The sequence below is a fragment of the Strix aluco genome, chromosome 14, assembly GCF_031877795.1.
Source record: "Strix aluco isolate bStrAlu1 chromosome 14, bStrAlu1.hap1, whole genome shotgun sequence".
NCBI lineage: Eukaryota > Metazoa > Chordata > Aves > Strigiformes > Strigidae > Strix > Strix aluco.
The window spans coordinates 18,149,034-18,167,269 of NC_133944.1; the positions used below are offsets into that span (position 1 = coordinate 18,149,034).

An 18,236-nucleotide genomic window follows, 5' to 3' on the forward strand; every position below is an offset into this window, starting at 1 on the left:
AAAATTTTACCATGCTGCAATAATACCTTTAGAAGACAAGTGCTTTATTGGGCAAGAAGGGGAGAGAGGACCTCAATTCTATGAAACTTTTGGTTTTCTCTTGGAAATAGATCTCAAAAATCCTTATTTAACTCAACAAGGAGAAAAATAGCAATGTCATATATACAACTTGGCTTGCATTTAAGCAGGAAAGAAAGCCTGGAGATGGGAGAAAGTCCCCTCATGATGAAAAAGATAAACAATTTCCAGCTGTTGTAAACTTATCAACTGTAGTTCTTCTGCAAGTAATAAAATCATGAATGAAACCTTGCAGCCAGTAAAGGTCTACAGTAAAAAAAGTAGCGAAGTATACGTTTTTAAGAGTAGCGGAGAATTTGGGTACATCTGTCTTTTTCCTTTGTAGAAGAGTTCCACTATATGTCCATCTCGGATGAATATATTTCTTTTCATTCAGTGTTTACTATAGTGGACACGTTTAACTTGCAGTAGCTGTTTGAACATGCTGATTCAGTTTGGATTCTGAGAGCAAGACCAGTGCAGGAGGTGGTGAGGAGTTACATGTGTTTGAGAAGATCTGAAATCAGACATGTTTCAGGTGACTCCCGTTTGATTTGCGGGCTAGTATAGATCTGAAAGAGCAGAAACTACTAATAAATATGTTGATATTTTTTTTGAGAAGTGTTTGGAAAATGGTTTTAATCTGATCTTTCACATCTGCTAGCATCAAACATAGCCTGTCCAATATGAGCACAATTGTACCTTCTTGAATCCAGCACTCAAACAGCAACCTCTTATTTAGATTCCAGTCATAAACTTAGCTGGGATCTTACAACGGTCCTGTCTGTGTAGCATATCCTGTGTAGTACGTCCTGTATTGCTCTTAAGGAGGATTTGCACAGTTATGCAGTTGTCCATCTGTGAAAATGATACGCTCTGCGTTGCTGATATGGTAGAGCTGGAGCTGGAACACAAGCTGCTGAACAAACCTTGATAAAATTGCCTGGTAGCCATCAGTGAAAAAAAAAATTGTGTGCTTTTGAATGTAATACAATACAAATTTTACTGAAACTGAGTAGTCTTCATCTAGGATCAAGAGGAGTTTTAAGTACTGTGTCTTGGTTTAGGGGACAGGATGGTTTGTAAAGTTGGGGGTTTTTTTCCCCCTTGCTAATTAAACATAATTGGGGTGTGTTTGGGGTCTTCATGTAAACTGTTTACATTTTTCTGAGTGATTCCTCTGAGATCTATGTGTACAGAAAAAAACAATAGCACAATTCTTTCCAATTTACTATTGCTAGTTATAAATCACTAGCAGTTACTTTCTAGGCAGGCTGTAGTTCCTTCCTAAAGGTGGGGATTAAGATTTTTAATCCTCTGACCTGTTGAAGTCAAAGAAATAATGCCTGTTAATTTCAGTCAAATGCTTTAGAACTGGATTCAGTAATTAGTAAAGTTTCTCTGCCGTAAGCATGGGTAAAGATAAATGACTAAATTCTTTTATTACCAAGAACATTGGAAGTGTATCACAGAAATTACTAGAAGAATGCATGTATAATACATTTAGACTTACCAACTAAAGTAACCAGTTTGCTTTATGCTTTGATTACTGATCAAGTTAATTCTTTAAATTTAACTTAGTTTACAATTTTTCTGAGGACTGCAGAACCACTTTTCATATCCTGGCTACTTACCAAGGTGCATTGATGTTTAAGAATCTATTAAAACCCTTAATTTTGCATAGAACTTGCTTCCATTTATAAGCTTTCTCTAACTGATTATAATTCTACTTCTTCCATTTAAGGTGATGCATATTTAAACTAAAAAGTCTACTTCTTACCACTTGATATGAAGGATAGAAGAATTATGAATTTGTGAACATTCTGTTGTTCAAAAAAGTAGATTGGCATTTAGGTTTTATAGCTCTCAATGTATTCCCACCTACTCAAACATAAAATTAAATATCATGGCCCTGATGAATAGCAGCAGCTCTGCATTGGTGATGTAAAGGACAATATCAGTAGACTACATTTAGGATTCATTTTTTTTATCACTGCATAGTTTAAATACATCCTCCAAATTCTAATTCAATTTACAGAAGTTCAATTCAGGGTGGTAGTCCTTAAATTCAAAACTGTTTCCTGTTATCAGAAATGGCTGTATTGTTTCATGTGCTAAAAGAACAATGGTGGAATTTTTTTATTAACCCTTACATTATGTAGTAATGAATCTAGCAAGTCCTATGTAATCCTGTTCACTACTCAAATGAGTAAACGTCTTTGTTGCCTTGAAGCAGGTATCTCGTGTACTGTTCACAAGACAGAGCATTTTCAGGACCCGAGACCCTGACAGAAAATCTTCATGTGCTCGCTTGTTGATATGATACTGTTAAGATGGTTTGAAGCCTGTGTAAACTCAGTTAGCAACAGGAGATGAGTGAACGGGGGGTGGAAAGGAAGCGATTTGCCTGTTACGCTGATCCTGTATCATTTAAGTTTTAATGCATAGAACTTGAAGTGAATTTCCTAGGAGGCAGACGTTGTGAGTTGTGTTTCGTGTAAGTCAGGCAAATGTTGGCTAATAGAGCTATGCTGAAAGGGAAGAGATGCTTGCTGAATCTTTTAGTTCTGTTAGATCATAAACAACTTCTGTCGTGATTAGAAATGGCACAGAAATTCCAATTTCGATAATTCTTCTGGGATGTCTTTGCATGCACTGAGTTCTGACTCCTTGGTGAAGTTTTTTCTGCTTCCAGATTTGAGGTTTGATGCATAAGTTGGGTCGAAGTGACATAATCTTAAGTTTCTACTGCAGAATATGTGAATGCAGTATGTGTGGTCTACTCGAATAAATAACTGAACACTTGTTTGTTCTCTTGCATTATTATTCCAATGTTGTATGAGCTTGAAATGGCTCTTGGTTCCAGTAAGGCTATAGGAGCGTGTTAAAAATCTGTGCACAATCCAGAAGTTACTAATTTGAAATACAACTGCAGAAGGTGACAGTGGCTAATATTAGTGTGTTAGTATTATTTATTAAATACATGCTAAAAGGATATGAGCAACTGTTTTTCTACCACAAATGTAACTCTATTCCAAGAGGATACACTGTCTTGTCAAGGAAATAGCTGCTTTGTGTTTTGCTAATAGATAAGATTTTTAGCTAAGTATTTAGTGATAAATATTAATACTGTTGATAACATAGAAGTTTTATTGCTAGTAATATAACAAAGTGCTTTGACTACAAATCAAAATATTTGGGAGGTGGCCTTGGACAATAATAATTAGTTACTTGGTGTTTCTGTTTTGGGAAAATTGAAGTAAAATGATGTATTAAAGGCATGCATTGAAGACCAGCAATACTTACTGTAACTTATGTCCCTAATAACATGTTTGCTGTTTTTCTTTTACTTCCTCTTTAATACTTCCTCATGTTCTCTATTTGGAAGGCTTGGAAAACTGTTCTTTATAATTTTAAAGCTGTTCAGAGTGCTGACACCTCTTCTGTCACATTCTCTGCTATCGAACAGAAGGGGAATGAACCAGATTCTTAGTGGTTCTTAATTTATAAGAAAGAAGTTGCAATGCTCTTCAAATAGTAGTTCCTGGTGGTCTTGCTGATACTTTAGTTCTTTTAGTTTTGTGTATCTAAACCATGTTAGGAGGCTTGCGCTAAGGTTGGGAAGTAGTAGTAGCTTGTGAGATGGCTTATTTTTAAGCTTTTCCATTGGTTTCTCAACATCTTCAGTTTGTAGTTATAGAAGAAGGAAGTATATGTTGAAGTAACTACACTGTCTAATTGTTAAAGTATTTCTGGATGTTTTGTAATAATACATTTTAAATTTAAAGATGGAAGAGAAAGTGAAATTGGAATGAAGTCTAGTGATATTATTTATTCTTTGTCTACAGTGTGCTGTTTCCTTTTCATAGAAACAGACTAGATAGTTTCTGTTCAGAACAGTTTGTTTCGGGGTAGAAAAAGGGATTTTAGCCAAGGATCTTTATGCTTTCATGCAGAAATTTATAAACTGGCAAGAGAACCTGCTCTCTCAATGAAAAATTTTCACAGAATTGATCCAGTTTACAAGCTTCTGAAAATCGTTGTTTTCACATAGCAGATTTTTTTAGAAGTTTTTGGCCAAAATATGAGCAGATTGCATTTTTACTAATAGAAATGAGTGACTTTAACACCATACTGTCGTGTAGCAACTTTTGATAGCAAGGAGCATTGTAGATCTGGGCACTGGATCAGAAAGAAGGGAAACTGTGCGTTTATTCCTCTCATTGGCACCATATCCGTATAGAGGAGGAAACACTCTGATCTGCAACATGTAGAGAAGATGTTAAGAAAATTTCAGGGAGATGCTTGTGAAGAGAAGTACTGGGGTTAGGGAACACAAGATCAAGATAAGACACAAAAGCTGGCAGAGAAGTACCAATACAGGGGCAGAGCAAGAGGTGAACCCAAGGGGGTACTACAGCTACAGAGGAGCAGAGGAAAAAATGTGCAAGGAAAGATGTAGCTAGAGCAGTCTAATCACAAAGTAAGCCCATGTTCTAAAACAGGAGGTTCTTAAAATCCTCTGCTATTCAATGGATACCACTTCAACCCACAGTAAAATAGTCATGGCCTTCCTTAATATTGTGCTTCTTGAACCCAGGAGGAACCTGAGCCTAAAATACTAGGCAGTAGTGCATGAAATGAGGATGAATTGTGGTTGCGCAGATACAAATGCATACAAATACCTAGCAACGTGCATTTATGAAGCATTTTAATCTACCATTTCACAAAAGAGGATGAAAATTAGAGATAGGTTGCCCAGGGAGGTGTCAGCCTTGGACGTAAGCAGAACTTGACTGGACTGAGCAACATAAAGCAACTCTGAAGTTGGCTTTGAGTAGGGACCATGTGTCCTCCAGAGACCCCTTCTAGCTTGACTTATATCTCAACACTTACTTGATGAAAAAACATTTAGTTATCCTTTTTCTTTGTTGCTGGTAGTCTTGTTCATTTATAAATCAAAATGTGTATCCCATTCACAGTCATCTCTACGTGCCATTCATGCATCAGGCTTTTAATGCCTTTGCTCCAAATCAAAGAGAAGACTTGGGAGCTTATTTATTGGTCAGAAAATAATAATTTACAAATTCAATCACGTGAGTTTACTGGATTGAATATGCTCTATGTCCAGTTATTTCAATGAAAAGGTAATAAGGGGCAGGGTACAGAACAGCACAGCTTGTTGCACTTAATAACCTAAGGACAAAGTTTGGAAGAGTGCATGCCCAGTTGAGACCAGAGTATTGTAGTTGAGAGCCTAGTATCCTCTCTCCAGCAATGGCCAGAAGCAGATGCAATGGCAAGAATTTAAGAGCAGGACATATATGATACTTGTTAATATTTTCCCAAACTCTAAAGATATAAACCAGGAACTTTGTGGGATAGGTACTGTTTTGTGAATTTACTGGTCTTCCAAGGAATTTTCACTCATAGCTTCATGAAGTTTTCCTTTAAATCCATGTTAAATTTTAGCATCCATAATTCCATTTAACAACAAGCTCAGAAGTTCAATCACAGTGTGCCTTGTCTGCATCACTTTGGAATATATTAGCTAATTTGACATATTAGCTGACAAGTGCTAATGTAACACTTAAATTCTATGAAACAAAGTGAGATAAAAATGGAAAAAGTGTTTTTTTCAGGTCCGTCACTAGGAAGAGTCATATTGGACAAATATTTGTGAATCTAAGTGATAAAAAAAAAAAAAATCCTAATCAGAAGTTGAATAGCGGGGTGCAAAAAATCCCAAACTAATCTTGAGGATGCTACGAAAACCAGTGTATTCATTGTTGAAATTATTTCCTGCAATTATGAAACATGTTTTCTAACTAATAATTAAACTGAGAACACCTAATGAAAAGCAAGGACTTGAGGACCAGAATTTACTTTAGAACAAGCAGATCTGTGATTATGCTTCCTGCAGCTTCATTTCAACATCCATTTGCCATTGCCGTTCACTTCATACTAGAAGTAAAAAATAAGGAGTGGAAAAAGTTTCTTTATAGTTTGGTTTTTCTAACCTTTTCACTGAACGTGCCTAGTGGTTAAATATTGAAAATTAATGAAAATGTTAATTGCTTTTTAAAATATGCTTATAATCTTATCCAAGCCATGTTGCTTTAACTTTCTGTAGTGTTTTGGTAGTTCAGTATTTTCATTTTCTATGTGGACTGTTAGTTTGGACATAGTAACTGTGATAGCTCTCTTATGTGGACACTTGCAAAGAGAAGCAAATAAGATACAAGTGTTTCAACCACTACCTTCTCATCCCTGTTTTTTCAGGTGGCTGGTATATTTGATGCTACTTTGGTGTAAAATGACTCTACTGTCTGTATAAAGAATGAAGTCTTCTGTTTCATTTGTTTTGTAAAATGGCAGAAGAGGCTTGTATGCAGTTACCTCATTTTCTGTTACACAGGTCTGATGATTAGATACTGTATAAAATATATATTTTAGGACAGCTCTTTATCTGTGATTTTATTGGATAGTTTGTCATCATTCTGAGATTATGCCACTGAAAACATATTTAAGGAGGAGTATTTGGCACATTTCAAATATGAAAAAATAAATATTTTGACACCCTTTAGTTAAAAACAAATCAGATTAATTGGTATCGTGATTTACAGCATAACCTTTAAATCTGAACAAAGAAATAATTGGTGCTTTTTCATTGGAATTTAACTAGCTTATTCAGCACAGTCTTGATTCTTAACATAATTTGAGGGGTTCTAAGATTTCTTACAGATAAAACTACTGGGTTTTGAATAGAGCTTTTTTACACTTTCTTTTCTTAAAGGGCAAAAAGGATTCATGCAATTCCCTCTTTTTTTTTTTTACCACTGAATGACTTATTTAAACATACAAGTTTTACACATCAGACAGCTTTGAATGATTTTAGATTGTTGTCCGTAGCTATTTTTTTTAAGTAAGAATAAGAGAAGATATATTTTGCAATGACGAATTGTTTATGATAAATCATTTACTGTTGTCATCTGCAGATGGTATTTATGCTAACTTTGTGCAGTTTACCATTGTCAGTTAGTTTTAAATGTTGGATTTTGCATCTCTTATTCATTTATAGATTTAAAATATGTATAATACAGAGGAGTTCGCAATAGTAAGGTAACTGCTTGCCTGTAGAGAAGCTCAGTAACAGTAGTAGAAAATACTGTCTACTGTAAAGCTGTAGCTTTTTGTTTTGAGACATATTTTTCATTTTTCAGGCAGTGGTGCTTCCCGAGTTTTATATTAAGAAGAATACGGGCATTGCTAGTAGATGTGGTGGTATTTTTAATCTTGAAGTTAAGTAGGCTAGTATATGACATTTGCTTAGATGTGGGGTTTTTTTCCTAACAGAAAGCTAATCATCACACTGGGTAAGAAACAGAAAAGAAAAAATGAATCTTCAGATGAATTATCTGATGCTAAGCAGACTCCACAGCGGCCACTGAAAGATGAAGACTCACAGGTAAGTTGTCAGAATTTTTCCCTTTTAAATTTGTCTGTGTTGCTATTTCTACAGGTCTTTTTTTCCCCCCTCTCTCCAAAAAGTTATACTCCTCCTGACACAGTCACAGTTACTCTCTCACTGCTGTCTCTCTCTCATAGGTAGAACATTACATTATCAGCTACTTTTCCCAGTTGACAAACAGAAAATCCTACAGGTTAGAGTTCCCTTTCTGTAAATGGGACATCAGTGCCCTCTTGTATCTGTTACATTTCAGTACAGAAATCCATAGATTTGGGACTGTAAGTACTATCTGTTGAGCTGGCAGTTAGACCTGATCCTTACTTTGGCTGACTTAGTGGGGAAAATAGAGATTGCCTAATAGGAACATTTATCAGTGAAACTGGCTCTTTGAGAACATATAAAAGGCTTGTTTCAAACTTCACTGTTTTTTCTGAGCTCTGTTTCTGTAGAAGTTTCTTGCAGTGTTGAATCTGAAGAGAGCAATGATCAATATGCTGATAGGCTCTAGTTGCTTGTGGAACACCTCTGAAGGAAGTGCCAGATCAAGAATTGAAGTGGTGGAGTCATTCCCTGAGGAATATCCATTGCAACTTTCTTCCTGCAATTTTTTTCAGAGATTGCCCTGGTATAATAGTAGCATAGCTAATTATTTGCAAAACTTATGCACAAAGAAGTATGAACTGTTTGCAAGAGATTATATCGTATGTATAAATATGTTAGTAACAGAATTATAGCTTTCTTGCTTTAGGGCAAATTCCATTAAAAGTAAGGTTATATGCTAGAAGTGCACAGGTTTTTATCCTGTGGCAATTTCATCCACAGAGATGAAATCAATATTCAAAATAAGGTGTTGTTGAGTAAAAATTAATTGCATTATTTGATGACAATGTCAGAAAACAATTATGAGCTACTGAGTTGACCTTTAGTATTTCACAGATAATAATGCTGGGGGAAAAAAGGGATGAGAAGCCATTTCCCAAAATTACTTTTTATTAACTTAAGTCATAGCTTGTCTTAGGTAAAGGTTACCTGAAAGGGAACATGAAATTATTTATTTCTCAGGAAATTTGTCATGGTATAGAAAGTCCATGCAGTGCACTGAAGAAGGTGAAAGCAGGTTTTGTGGTTCTGAAGTACTCTACCTTGTTGATTCTGTAATCAGAATAGTGTAAATTTGTAGGCCAACAAATATAATATAGAAGACTGAAGGTAACTTCTTTTTTTCTCCTTGCTTTTGTTTTTTGCATATTTGATTTTTAGCACGACAAAGGTCATCTTAAGTTCTAGTGTGGAGACAGCGAGTATCATCAAATTGCATGATCTTAGTGTGAAGGGAGCAGAGGGTAGAGATGATAAGGAGTGACATGGGATAAAAAAAATTACTCTGCAGAATGTCACAGCACTGCTCTGTCTGTCTTCAGAGGAGTTTGGGAGAAGCATAACAGGAAAGACATAAGTTGCTTTACTTCATTAATTCATTCTCTCTTTAGTTTTTGAACATTTTTGTGATTTTCCTTTCCTGTTGCAAATAGTTATTTCTAAGCTCTGGGGGGCAATTTTAGGTCTTTTCTTTCCCCTCTTTCATATTGTATGCTTAGTTTCCCGGTAAGTGTCTTCCTTAAATACATTGCTTTATTTCTTGGAAAAATGTGTGGTACTACTTTCTTTTGTGCCTTAGAGCATTTGTTTATTACCATACTTCGCAGCTCTGGGAAATACAAAGTTTGTTTTCAAACAACTCAGGTTATATATTAATATGTTGGAGAACATAAGTCTGTTGATGTTTCATTAATCACTTTGTACTTTAAGGAAAGACATAGTCAGAAGGATTGAAAATGCCAGTTAATGCCTCATTAGGTTTTGAAAAATTCAAAAATAATTAATGAATAAAACTTGAACCTGGTTCTTAATCCTTCTTTTCCTAATTCATACATCATTTTGCATTGCTCCTACTAGCTGGTATTCTTTACAAAAAAATTCTGCTTCTGTCAGCAAACTATTATTGATTTAACTATAATGTGACATTTTATGTCACACTGTGTCTGTTTAAAATCTGAAGTTGCTTTTTGTGTTAACACCCCACCCCGCACACACTCATTCTTTATTGAATAATAGCTAAGCTGGCTACGTTATTGTGGAAAGTTGAGTGGTTTCATATATGCACTGTCCCAGCTTCTCCAGAAGAATGGTGATGCCCGTTCTTTGATTTTTACTGTATATAATGTTACTACTCTACCTTACTGAAATACTTAGTATGTAGTTGTTATAGTTAGGTCTTCTACTAGATACCAGCCAGACCAAGGGCTGAATTTAACAGTCAGGAGGAAATGCTGCAATCTTACTGTTACTTAATATCTGCTCAGCAGAAGCCAGTATGACCACAGGATTTTGGGTTTTGCTTTGTTTTGTTCTCCTCCCAACTGATTACTACAGTGTATTGCAACCAGCGATGGCTTTTCCTAAACAAAAATGTGCTTTGCTATGTAGCTAAATATAATTAATTTGTTTTATAAAGACTGTTTTACTTTGCTGATTTTATTTTTGTGATGGTCATCTCTAAAGCCAGATTGCAGTGTTTTCAAATGTTAGCTGACTAGTTTGATTCTGTTATCATGATTTATCCAATGGATTTACAAATTAATCTTACAGTTAAATATGCAGTGTCTCGCATATTGGTACTGACAGGTGGAAAGCATATGTAATATCCTAATAATCTAAGTATTTGAAACTTAAACAGTGAGTCAGAGGGAAGTATTTTCTTAGAGTTAATGTTATTTCTCCAAGCGGAACTTGTTGTCCTCAGATTCTTGCAGAAACAAGAGTGGAAGATTAGAGAGATAAACAGCAAAGTAAACCAAATACTGCTGTTAAACAAGCTTGATAAGGCAGAGGAGAAAACAAATACATTAGCCAAGCAACAGACTTTATTAGCCATCAAATCAGACTTCATCAGCAATCTGACCAATATGATCTAATGAAAGTCTTCATAATTTTTTGTGTAGCGCTGTTACTGAGTAGAGACACTTCAGCATCTTTTCTATCTTTCACTCAGATTCTTGAATGGGACAGTAACACATGGCTGTTATACTGCATTATGAAATTGCTGTTGAAAATACTGATGCTTATGGGAGATCTGTTGTATATCGGCTTTGTACCCATACCCTGAAAATGTTGTTCCGTGTTGGCTTTTGAACTCTAAAAATGGAAGTATCAAATATTTATACGAAACAGAAAAAAAAAATTGATCGAAAACAGTATATGGCTGCTTCTGTCCCTCTGAGATTCACATGCTTCATGTTTTCTATCAAATGTTGGCCTTTGGTTTTAGATACAGCTAAAGTATTGCTTAGAGTATCCTAAAACTTGCAATTTGTGTTAGAAGTTTTGCCAAAATCTTCCTCTATTTTTCTTCTCCTGCATGCAGAAGAGAAGATCAAATCGTCAAGTGAAAAGGAAAAAATATGCTGAGGAAGGAGAAGGAAAACAATCGGAAGAAGAAGCTAAAGTTTCTGTGAAAATCAAAAAGAATTCTGCCCCTTTACCTGCTGAACAGCCTTTACAATTGTTTGTGGTAAGTAAAAACTGGCTTTGTCTCTAGTGGGAACTTTCCATTTGCCTCAAGTAGTTCAGTGAATAAAGCTTATAACTTGGAAGGAATACATTATTATTACTAAGCCATTGCTTGTTTAATGTGACATTTTTCTAAGGTCTTGAAAACTGGAAGAAATGGCTTACTACTATTTTTTATGTTCTGTTGTAAGCATTCATTGACTTAACTGAAGATAAGGATAAGACTAAGGATAGGTGTACCTCGAGTAATGTGTTATGCTGTATAGGCATATGAAAAAGCTGTGTGCTAATATTATCATGACTTTCAGAAGTATAAAAATAATTGATCCTATGGGATCTTTGCTTACTGAGATTTTTAAAAAAGGATACTACTCCCTTTTTCCCCCCCTTTGTGTTTACACTTTGTTGTTTAACTTGTGCCAGCTCTGGTACTCAAATTTACTGTTGAGCCATTCTAGGTAAATAAAGTGGCAGGAAAGAAACAGGGAAAAAAGTGTTCGTGAGATGGTTGGGGGAATGCCAAAGCTGTAAGGGAAGGAGAAAGATAGTATGACTGGGAACAAATCAGTTGAGAGGGAAGGTAACTTATTATTGGAAGCAACCTTTAAAGATTGACTCTTTATCTCTGGAACCACAGCTTCAGTCTTGGCAGAGCTAAGTAATTCCATGTCTGTGTCAGACCTTAGCCCTGCTGGAATTCCCAGGCATAGCGTTGTCTGCCTGATTCCACAGCATGTTTGTTATCTATGCTCAATCTATTAAACTGAGTTTGACACATGCCAGTTTTGTTTGGTTTTGTTTGGGTTTTTTTAACCTGTCTGCCAGAGTTCTCATTTCTCCATATCTGTATAACTAAATTCTGGGTATGTCCACTGCATCAGATCAGCAGGGCACTCACGGTGAGTCTGTGTCTGGAAGGCATCAGAAACACCACTGCTTGCACTGTAAGTGTGGCAGGTGAGCATTGCATCTGATGCTCTTTGGAAGTGCCAGCTTTACTGTACTTTTGCATGTACTCCTCTCTGGATATAGACCTGGATTTTAAATTTTACTCCCAAACTGTTAAAGAGAATGCTACTGGTAGAGGTCAAATTTGCCTTTATTGTTGATTTTTTTTTTTTAAACAAGCCATTTGTGTTTGAAGGTTTTAAGCCTGATCAATTTGAAGAGAGGGCATTTACTGCAATTTATGATGTCATTGTTTTCCTGCATTTATAGGAAAATCCAAGTGAAGAAGATGCAGCAATTGTAGACAAGATCTTATCCTCCAGGGTAATAAAGAAAGAAGTAAGTGATTGTCATGGGATAAAGTTGCTTATTTGAAATAGGGTTTTGTATTTGTCACTTTACATTTCCCCTGTATTTCCTTTCCTAGATATCTGCTGGGATGACAGTAGAAACAGAAGAGTTTTTTGTAAAATACAAGAACTAGTAAGTATTAAAAAGTTGTTTCATTGGAGGTGTTGACTGAAATTATAAGTACCGTATTCATGTACTAAAATTTTGTATTGTTTGAAGATTACTTATAGCCAGATTTTGTCATCTTTTGAGATTTTTCTTTACAAATTTTATCTTAAAATTGCTAAGAATCTGCATTATATTGTTAGTAATAATTGTGAAATTATCAGTATTGTGAAACTAGCAGTAACCAGTAAGCTGTCAGGCATTATTGCCACAAGAACATAATTTTTAAAGAATATCTATTTATTAAATTCAGCAGGGGCTTACATGCCTGAGGCTAATATAAATTTCATGAATTTAAATCAGTTACTTTTGTGAACATAAATTAATTTACAGTGTCATACGTTTAGGAGACATTGATGTTGGAGTCGGCCTTACTGTTTTAAAAAGAAAAAAACTTGTAGTGATAGAAATTATTTTATATCAGAAGAAGGAAATCAAAAAAGAATGAAGAAGCAAAAGAACTTTTTCCATGTTTTCCTATTTTAAATTTTATATCTATTTTCCTGTCACTACTCAGTTTTTGATGTTGAAAGTGCAAGCACATTTTTAATTTTACGTATGTGAGTAATTTCATTAGATTCTTGCTAATAAGTGTCGGTTTTTTGAGACTCTGGATTCATAGGCTTCTGGAGAACTTTTAGCTCTTGTTTTCTGAAAGGGTAAAGTCTGTCTTTTCATCCGAGAATGAGTAATACCCAGCAATAGCTCTTCTTTATTTCTAGCATGTCTTTAGAAAGCTTAAAAAGTGATGAAAATACACTAAAAAGGGAGTTTGGGGAAGAAATATATGTATTTCTGTCAAACCAATCTAACTTCAGAAAGGCTCACTTGCAGTTGATGATGTAGGTACTGATGCTCATGCTTCCTTCTTCCTTTGACTCTGGTGTTTCATCCTTCTCTCCCAGCCCAATCTGATGGCATGTTCCTTTTTGCCATGGGCTCTGGTGCTCCTCTCACTGATTTTTTTAATGGGCTCAGCTCTATAGTTCAGTAGTATCTGTGAAGAGTATGCCTGTTTCTTCTCTTGGGACACATGAAAGAAATTTGTGATCCATTGTGAGTTCTATGGATCCTAGCCTAAGAACAGTGCCCTAACTAGATGCTGTAAGATGATTATTTGGAGGAATCAATCTTTGATCTTTACAGTTAATTCTGTCTTAAATGATAAAATGCTCTTTTTTGAGTGAAACTCTGGTTTATAAAGTGTTATTTTCATTGTATATTAAAAATAGATAGTAAGCTTTTGCTTTCACTAATATTTTAATGTTAATCTCTGCAATTTTAGCTCTTATCTCCACTGTGAGTGGGCCACAGAACAACAGCTTTTAAAGGATAAAAGAATCCAGCAGAAAATAAAACGATTCAAACTAAGGCAAGCACAAAGAGCTCACTTTTTTGCAGATGTGAGTATGAAATATATAATTAAATAAGCTTTTTTTCCTTGTAAAATTTGGATTGATAGTTTGCTTTTAAATACAACAGCTGAATGTTGAGAAGTAAAAATTAGCCATTAGGGTTGGGTTTTTGGTTGCAGCCGGGGGTTTGTTGGTTAATGTAATGTTTAAGAGCAAGTCTTCTGGAGTCACTGAACTAACCTGACTTACATGGTTTAAAATTGGGATTGTTTGGGTCACTACTTAAAAGTGGTAAGGAGGTAAAGATTGTGTTGGTATGGCTGGTTTCTCTACCACATGACTTTCCCAAGACAGCACTTCATCTCTAAATGACTGCATTTTCTATTCTGATATCAGATCCTTCTTCAGTGCCAGCCTGTCTGTCCCACACCCTCCCCAAAAAAAGGCTGGGGGCGGGGGGGGGGGGGGCAGGCCTCAATAGCTTTCAACTGCCAAATTCATTTTGTGTACAATGAGACCAAGCCTTAGCATATACCAGTTTTTTTTGCCCCTCTACTGATTTTATTAATCTTGCATTGCAGATGGAAGAAGAACCTTTTAATCCTGACTATGTTGAAGTAGACCGGGTATTAGAAGTATCTCTTTGTGAAGATAAGGACACTGGTGAGGTAAATACATATTAAGTCGAGACGTTACACCTCCAAGTAGCGTTTGATAATTTTAGCAGACTTCAGAGTAGCATGTTAATGGTTTTAATATTCAATAATATTTTTAATGAGACATGACAGTCTTGTCATTTCTTATGCTAGTCATGTATTTAGGAATACAAATTGGAATTCAATGGCTTATATTTTCATTAAGATTAATAGGTCATAGTAGACAAAGCTTAGGTTGTTACTGACATAAATGTGAGGTTTGAATTGCCTTGTGAGTTCTGACAAAAGGCCAAATCCCGTGTACTGTCCTGCCTCTCTGATAGGGACAAGGAGTCACTGCTGAAAAAAGCACGAGAAGGCAGGGCAGTGGTGATTCTCTCTCCCTCTCTAACTCTGTCCCTAGGCTTTTGGCAAATGATTGAGATGTGTTTTGATAGTCACCAGTGGACCTTACCCACTGTATTTATCAAAACTATTTCCAACTTAAAGTAGCTCTTCTGGAAAGCTATTACAGAACAAAAATATGAGATTAGAAAATAAAACAGAAAAGCAAATCAAGCAAATAAATTGCCACAATTCAGAAAGAATCTGAGGCAAGCAGAGAACAAAGACTGACAAAGTTGTTGATTGAGGCTATTTGAATAGCTATGATACTTACTCTGTTCTTCGAGATGGCAAAATGAGCAGATTTTTACCCAGTGATTTCTGCATTAATCTCCCTAAAGCAGGGTTGAGGGTTAAAATTACTTTTCTTTGTATGCAGCAGATTTGTAATAATTACACTTTTAGAAAAAAATGTGTTGTTGTCATAAGATTTTCCCCCAACTTCTTGAAAGATTATTTTTTACTTGGGTTTTAAATACATATTTACTGAATCTAAATAAAATAATCTTCTTTGGTTGCATCTTTTGAGACTTTTCCTGAATTTTTATGCATGTTGCCCATACTGGGATCCAAGCTTGGATACCAGACTGTAAAGCTTTCTCTTTTGCTGAGAAAAACCTCTCTTTTAGGCTTATTTGGTTTAGCCTGATTTGGAAAGCGGAGGAAACGTTCTGGGTAGCATCTCTGTAGTTAACCTCTGTAGTTAATTCTGCCTCTTGCCCCATTTCCACAAACATCACAAACGTAGTAATTTATCTTTCATAAAACTAAGATTTACTTGAGGATAAGTGGGACTTGAAAAGTACTCCTGGGGTCTACAAGTGGCAGAGTATGAGAAGCCAAGGATAAGTCAGTAGATAACAAGAATCTACACCAAACATTTAAAAAAGTATCAGAACTGTGCTTTTGTTTCCAGCTCTCATGTAAGCTAGCTACTCAAATAGTAAGGCATATTAACAGTCTGTATACTAAAATAAAAGCTGATAACATTCAGAATTTTCTTCTGCAGCCTGTTATTTACTATTTAGTAAAATGGTGTTCATTGCCATATGAAGACAGTACGTGGGAGCTGAAAGAAGATGTAGATCAAGCAAAAATAGAAGAATTTGAACAATTGCAAGCTTCCAGGCCTGACTCAAGGAGATTGGTAAAATTATACTTAATTTACTTGTCTGTCTTGGCAAATTGGATTTAGTTTTCCCAACTTTAAATTTTTGTGTTAAAACATAAGGTTTATTGGCATTCTGTGTAAAGGATCTGTGTGCCTTGTTACCTAAGAAGAATAATATTTCCAGGTAGGCATAGATCAATATTTTCATCTGATTTGTTACTCCGTTAAAAAAAGTTTTTGTTTAGGGAAAAATATGAAGTGCTATAACTTTCTGAACATCTGAGTGAAGAGCAACACATTGAAAGTGGCTATCACAGAATCTAAACATCATTAAGATGAAGAGAAAACAGAATAAAATGTAAATATCCTTTTGTAGAGGACAGAATTAAGCCTCGCATCTCACCACTGAGGGAGATTGGCAAATGAGATCTGTCAAACAGATTCCGTAATTCCTGCTTTTATTTTCCTTCTTGTCATGAAGGGCTAGCTGAAAGGAAGAAAAATATGTGTAATAAGCAAATGTGTTTTATCTTTAAATTACCAGTCTTCTGTCTCATAGAGCAGGAGAAAACAAAATAGTTCTATTTCAAGTCCTGTATGTCATTGTCAGAATAAGACATGTGTCCTGCATGGTGTAGTAGAACACTTGTTCTAACTTACTTATTTTATGTAACTGAATATGCACGCTGTTTTAATTTGTGGGCTTTGGATTTTATTTTAATGTTTTTTTTTTTTCATCTACAGATAATGACGGTAATCACGATTAACATGTTCATATTATTTTTAGTTCATTTTTCTAGTATTTATTTTAAATCCTGTCATTTTGGCATGTGGGAAGAAGGGCCTTTATACCTCTCTGTTACCGTATTTGGCTTTGAGAGAAAAAGATGGTTAAAGCGCAACTGTACAACTGACAGTCATCTTAGCATCAGCAACAAGTATTTTTGTTCCAGGCCCCAGCAAGTACAAGAAAGTATTTGCTGACTGCAGCCTTGCGAGCAGGAGCGTGGCTGCTCCTGGTGTGGGGGAGTGGACAGATGGTTGCTTGTGGGTGAGGGGAGGAAGCCACAGCTGCTGGGGAGGGACAGCCACTGCTGCTCAGGGACCTGGTGTCAGGTGATGCTGACGTTGGCAATAAAGAGATATAAAATTCAAATCTAAAATTCAGAGCTGCCAGATAAGGCCACATGAGTCTAGAGTGAATGCAAGCTTTTGTAAATACTGAGAAATGTAGAGGGGGGTGGGAAGTACAGCTGATCAGAAAAGCTCTTACTAAAAATATTTTGCTTGAATGTGTGAATTTGTTCACACTGGGATGCAGAAGCTATCTGAAGAGAATGGTTTCTGCTGGAATCCTGCCTCATATCAGCAAGAAACTTTGTGATTTCTCCACTAAGTTGCCTGCTAAGCTCATGGCCAGCCTGCTGAGTCTCCAGGCTTGGGAACTAGTGTGTATGTGTGTGTGTTTATACATAGGCTCTCAGCTTTTCTTTAGCTTGCTAGGGACATTAAGATGATACACCTCGATACTGTTACAGTCTGTTTTGTTATGTCCTTTGTATCATGATCCTGCATATGCTGATACTGTCTTTTATCTGATCCCGGGGTGAAATCGATTCAGGGAACTCAACCACTCACAAGTCTACCTTTTTGTATTCCTGAGTGGGCGAACTGTGAGATCTAGTGATCAGCAGTGACCAGGACAAGTGCTGAAAGGAAAGGGCAAGATCACAGGAACTCAGTGTAGATTCCCCAAACCACTTGAGGAGAGATAGCATCAGCATCCCGAGTTAGTTACACTTCGGGGATTTTGGTAGTCCCAAATACTCAGTTGGCTCTGAGCAGCTGTTCTTAAAGCTTCCAAAGTGAAACTTCATATATTGTTGAAGTTTCTCATACAAATGAAATAGTATTTCAAATTACTAGTGCCAAGTTATTTGTATGCTTAGTTTTAGAAATCAGTTGCTTGATATTACTGTAATATAGTCTTAAATTAATTTTTAAAATATTAATTTGTATAGACAAATAAATACAAATCTCAGGTTTCCACAGACTATAAATTAGTGAGTAATGTTAACAATGACACCTTCCCAGTTTTATGGATGAATAATTACATTCTAAATTTAAATTGTTACACGCAGGAAATCGTGGGTTAAAATGTTTTGGAA

At 35.8% G+C, this 18,236-nt stretch overlaps 1 protein-coding gene across 7 annotated transcripts in view; it reads left to right on the forward strand.

Annotated features, from left to right (window-relative positions):
- Positions 1-18,236, forward strand: part of CHD9 (chromodomain helicase DNA binding protein 9) — a 97,193-nt gene that overhangs the window by 44,188 nt on the left and 34,769 nt on the right. For 6 of the 7 annotated variants that reach the window (XR_012625127.1, XM_074839890.1, XM_074839894.1 and 3 more), the window contains exons 6-12: positions 7,414-7,525; positions 10,953-11,099; positions 12,317-12,385; positions 12,474-12,529; positions 13,848-13,965; positions 14,499-14,585; positions 15,967-16,104. Coding sequence is in view for 6 of the 7 variants with exons in the window: in XM_074839890.1 (XP_074695991.1) it covers positions 7,414-7,525; positions 10,953-11,099; positions 12,317-12,385; positions 12,474-12,529; positions 13,848-13,965; positions 14,499-14,585; positions 15,967-16,104 (727 nt within the window). In the remaining variant the exon portion in view is untranslated. Of the gene's footprint in view, positions 1-6,370; positions 6,476-7,413; positions 7,526-10,952; positions 11,100-12,316; positions 12,386-12,473; positions 12,530-13,847; positions 13,966-14,498; positions 14,586-15,966; positions 16,105-18,236 lie in introns of those variants that run through there. The other variant, XM_074839895.1, reaches the window with a different exon arrangement.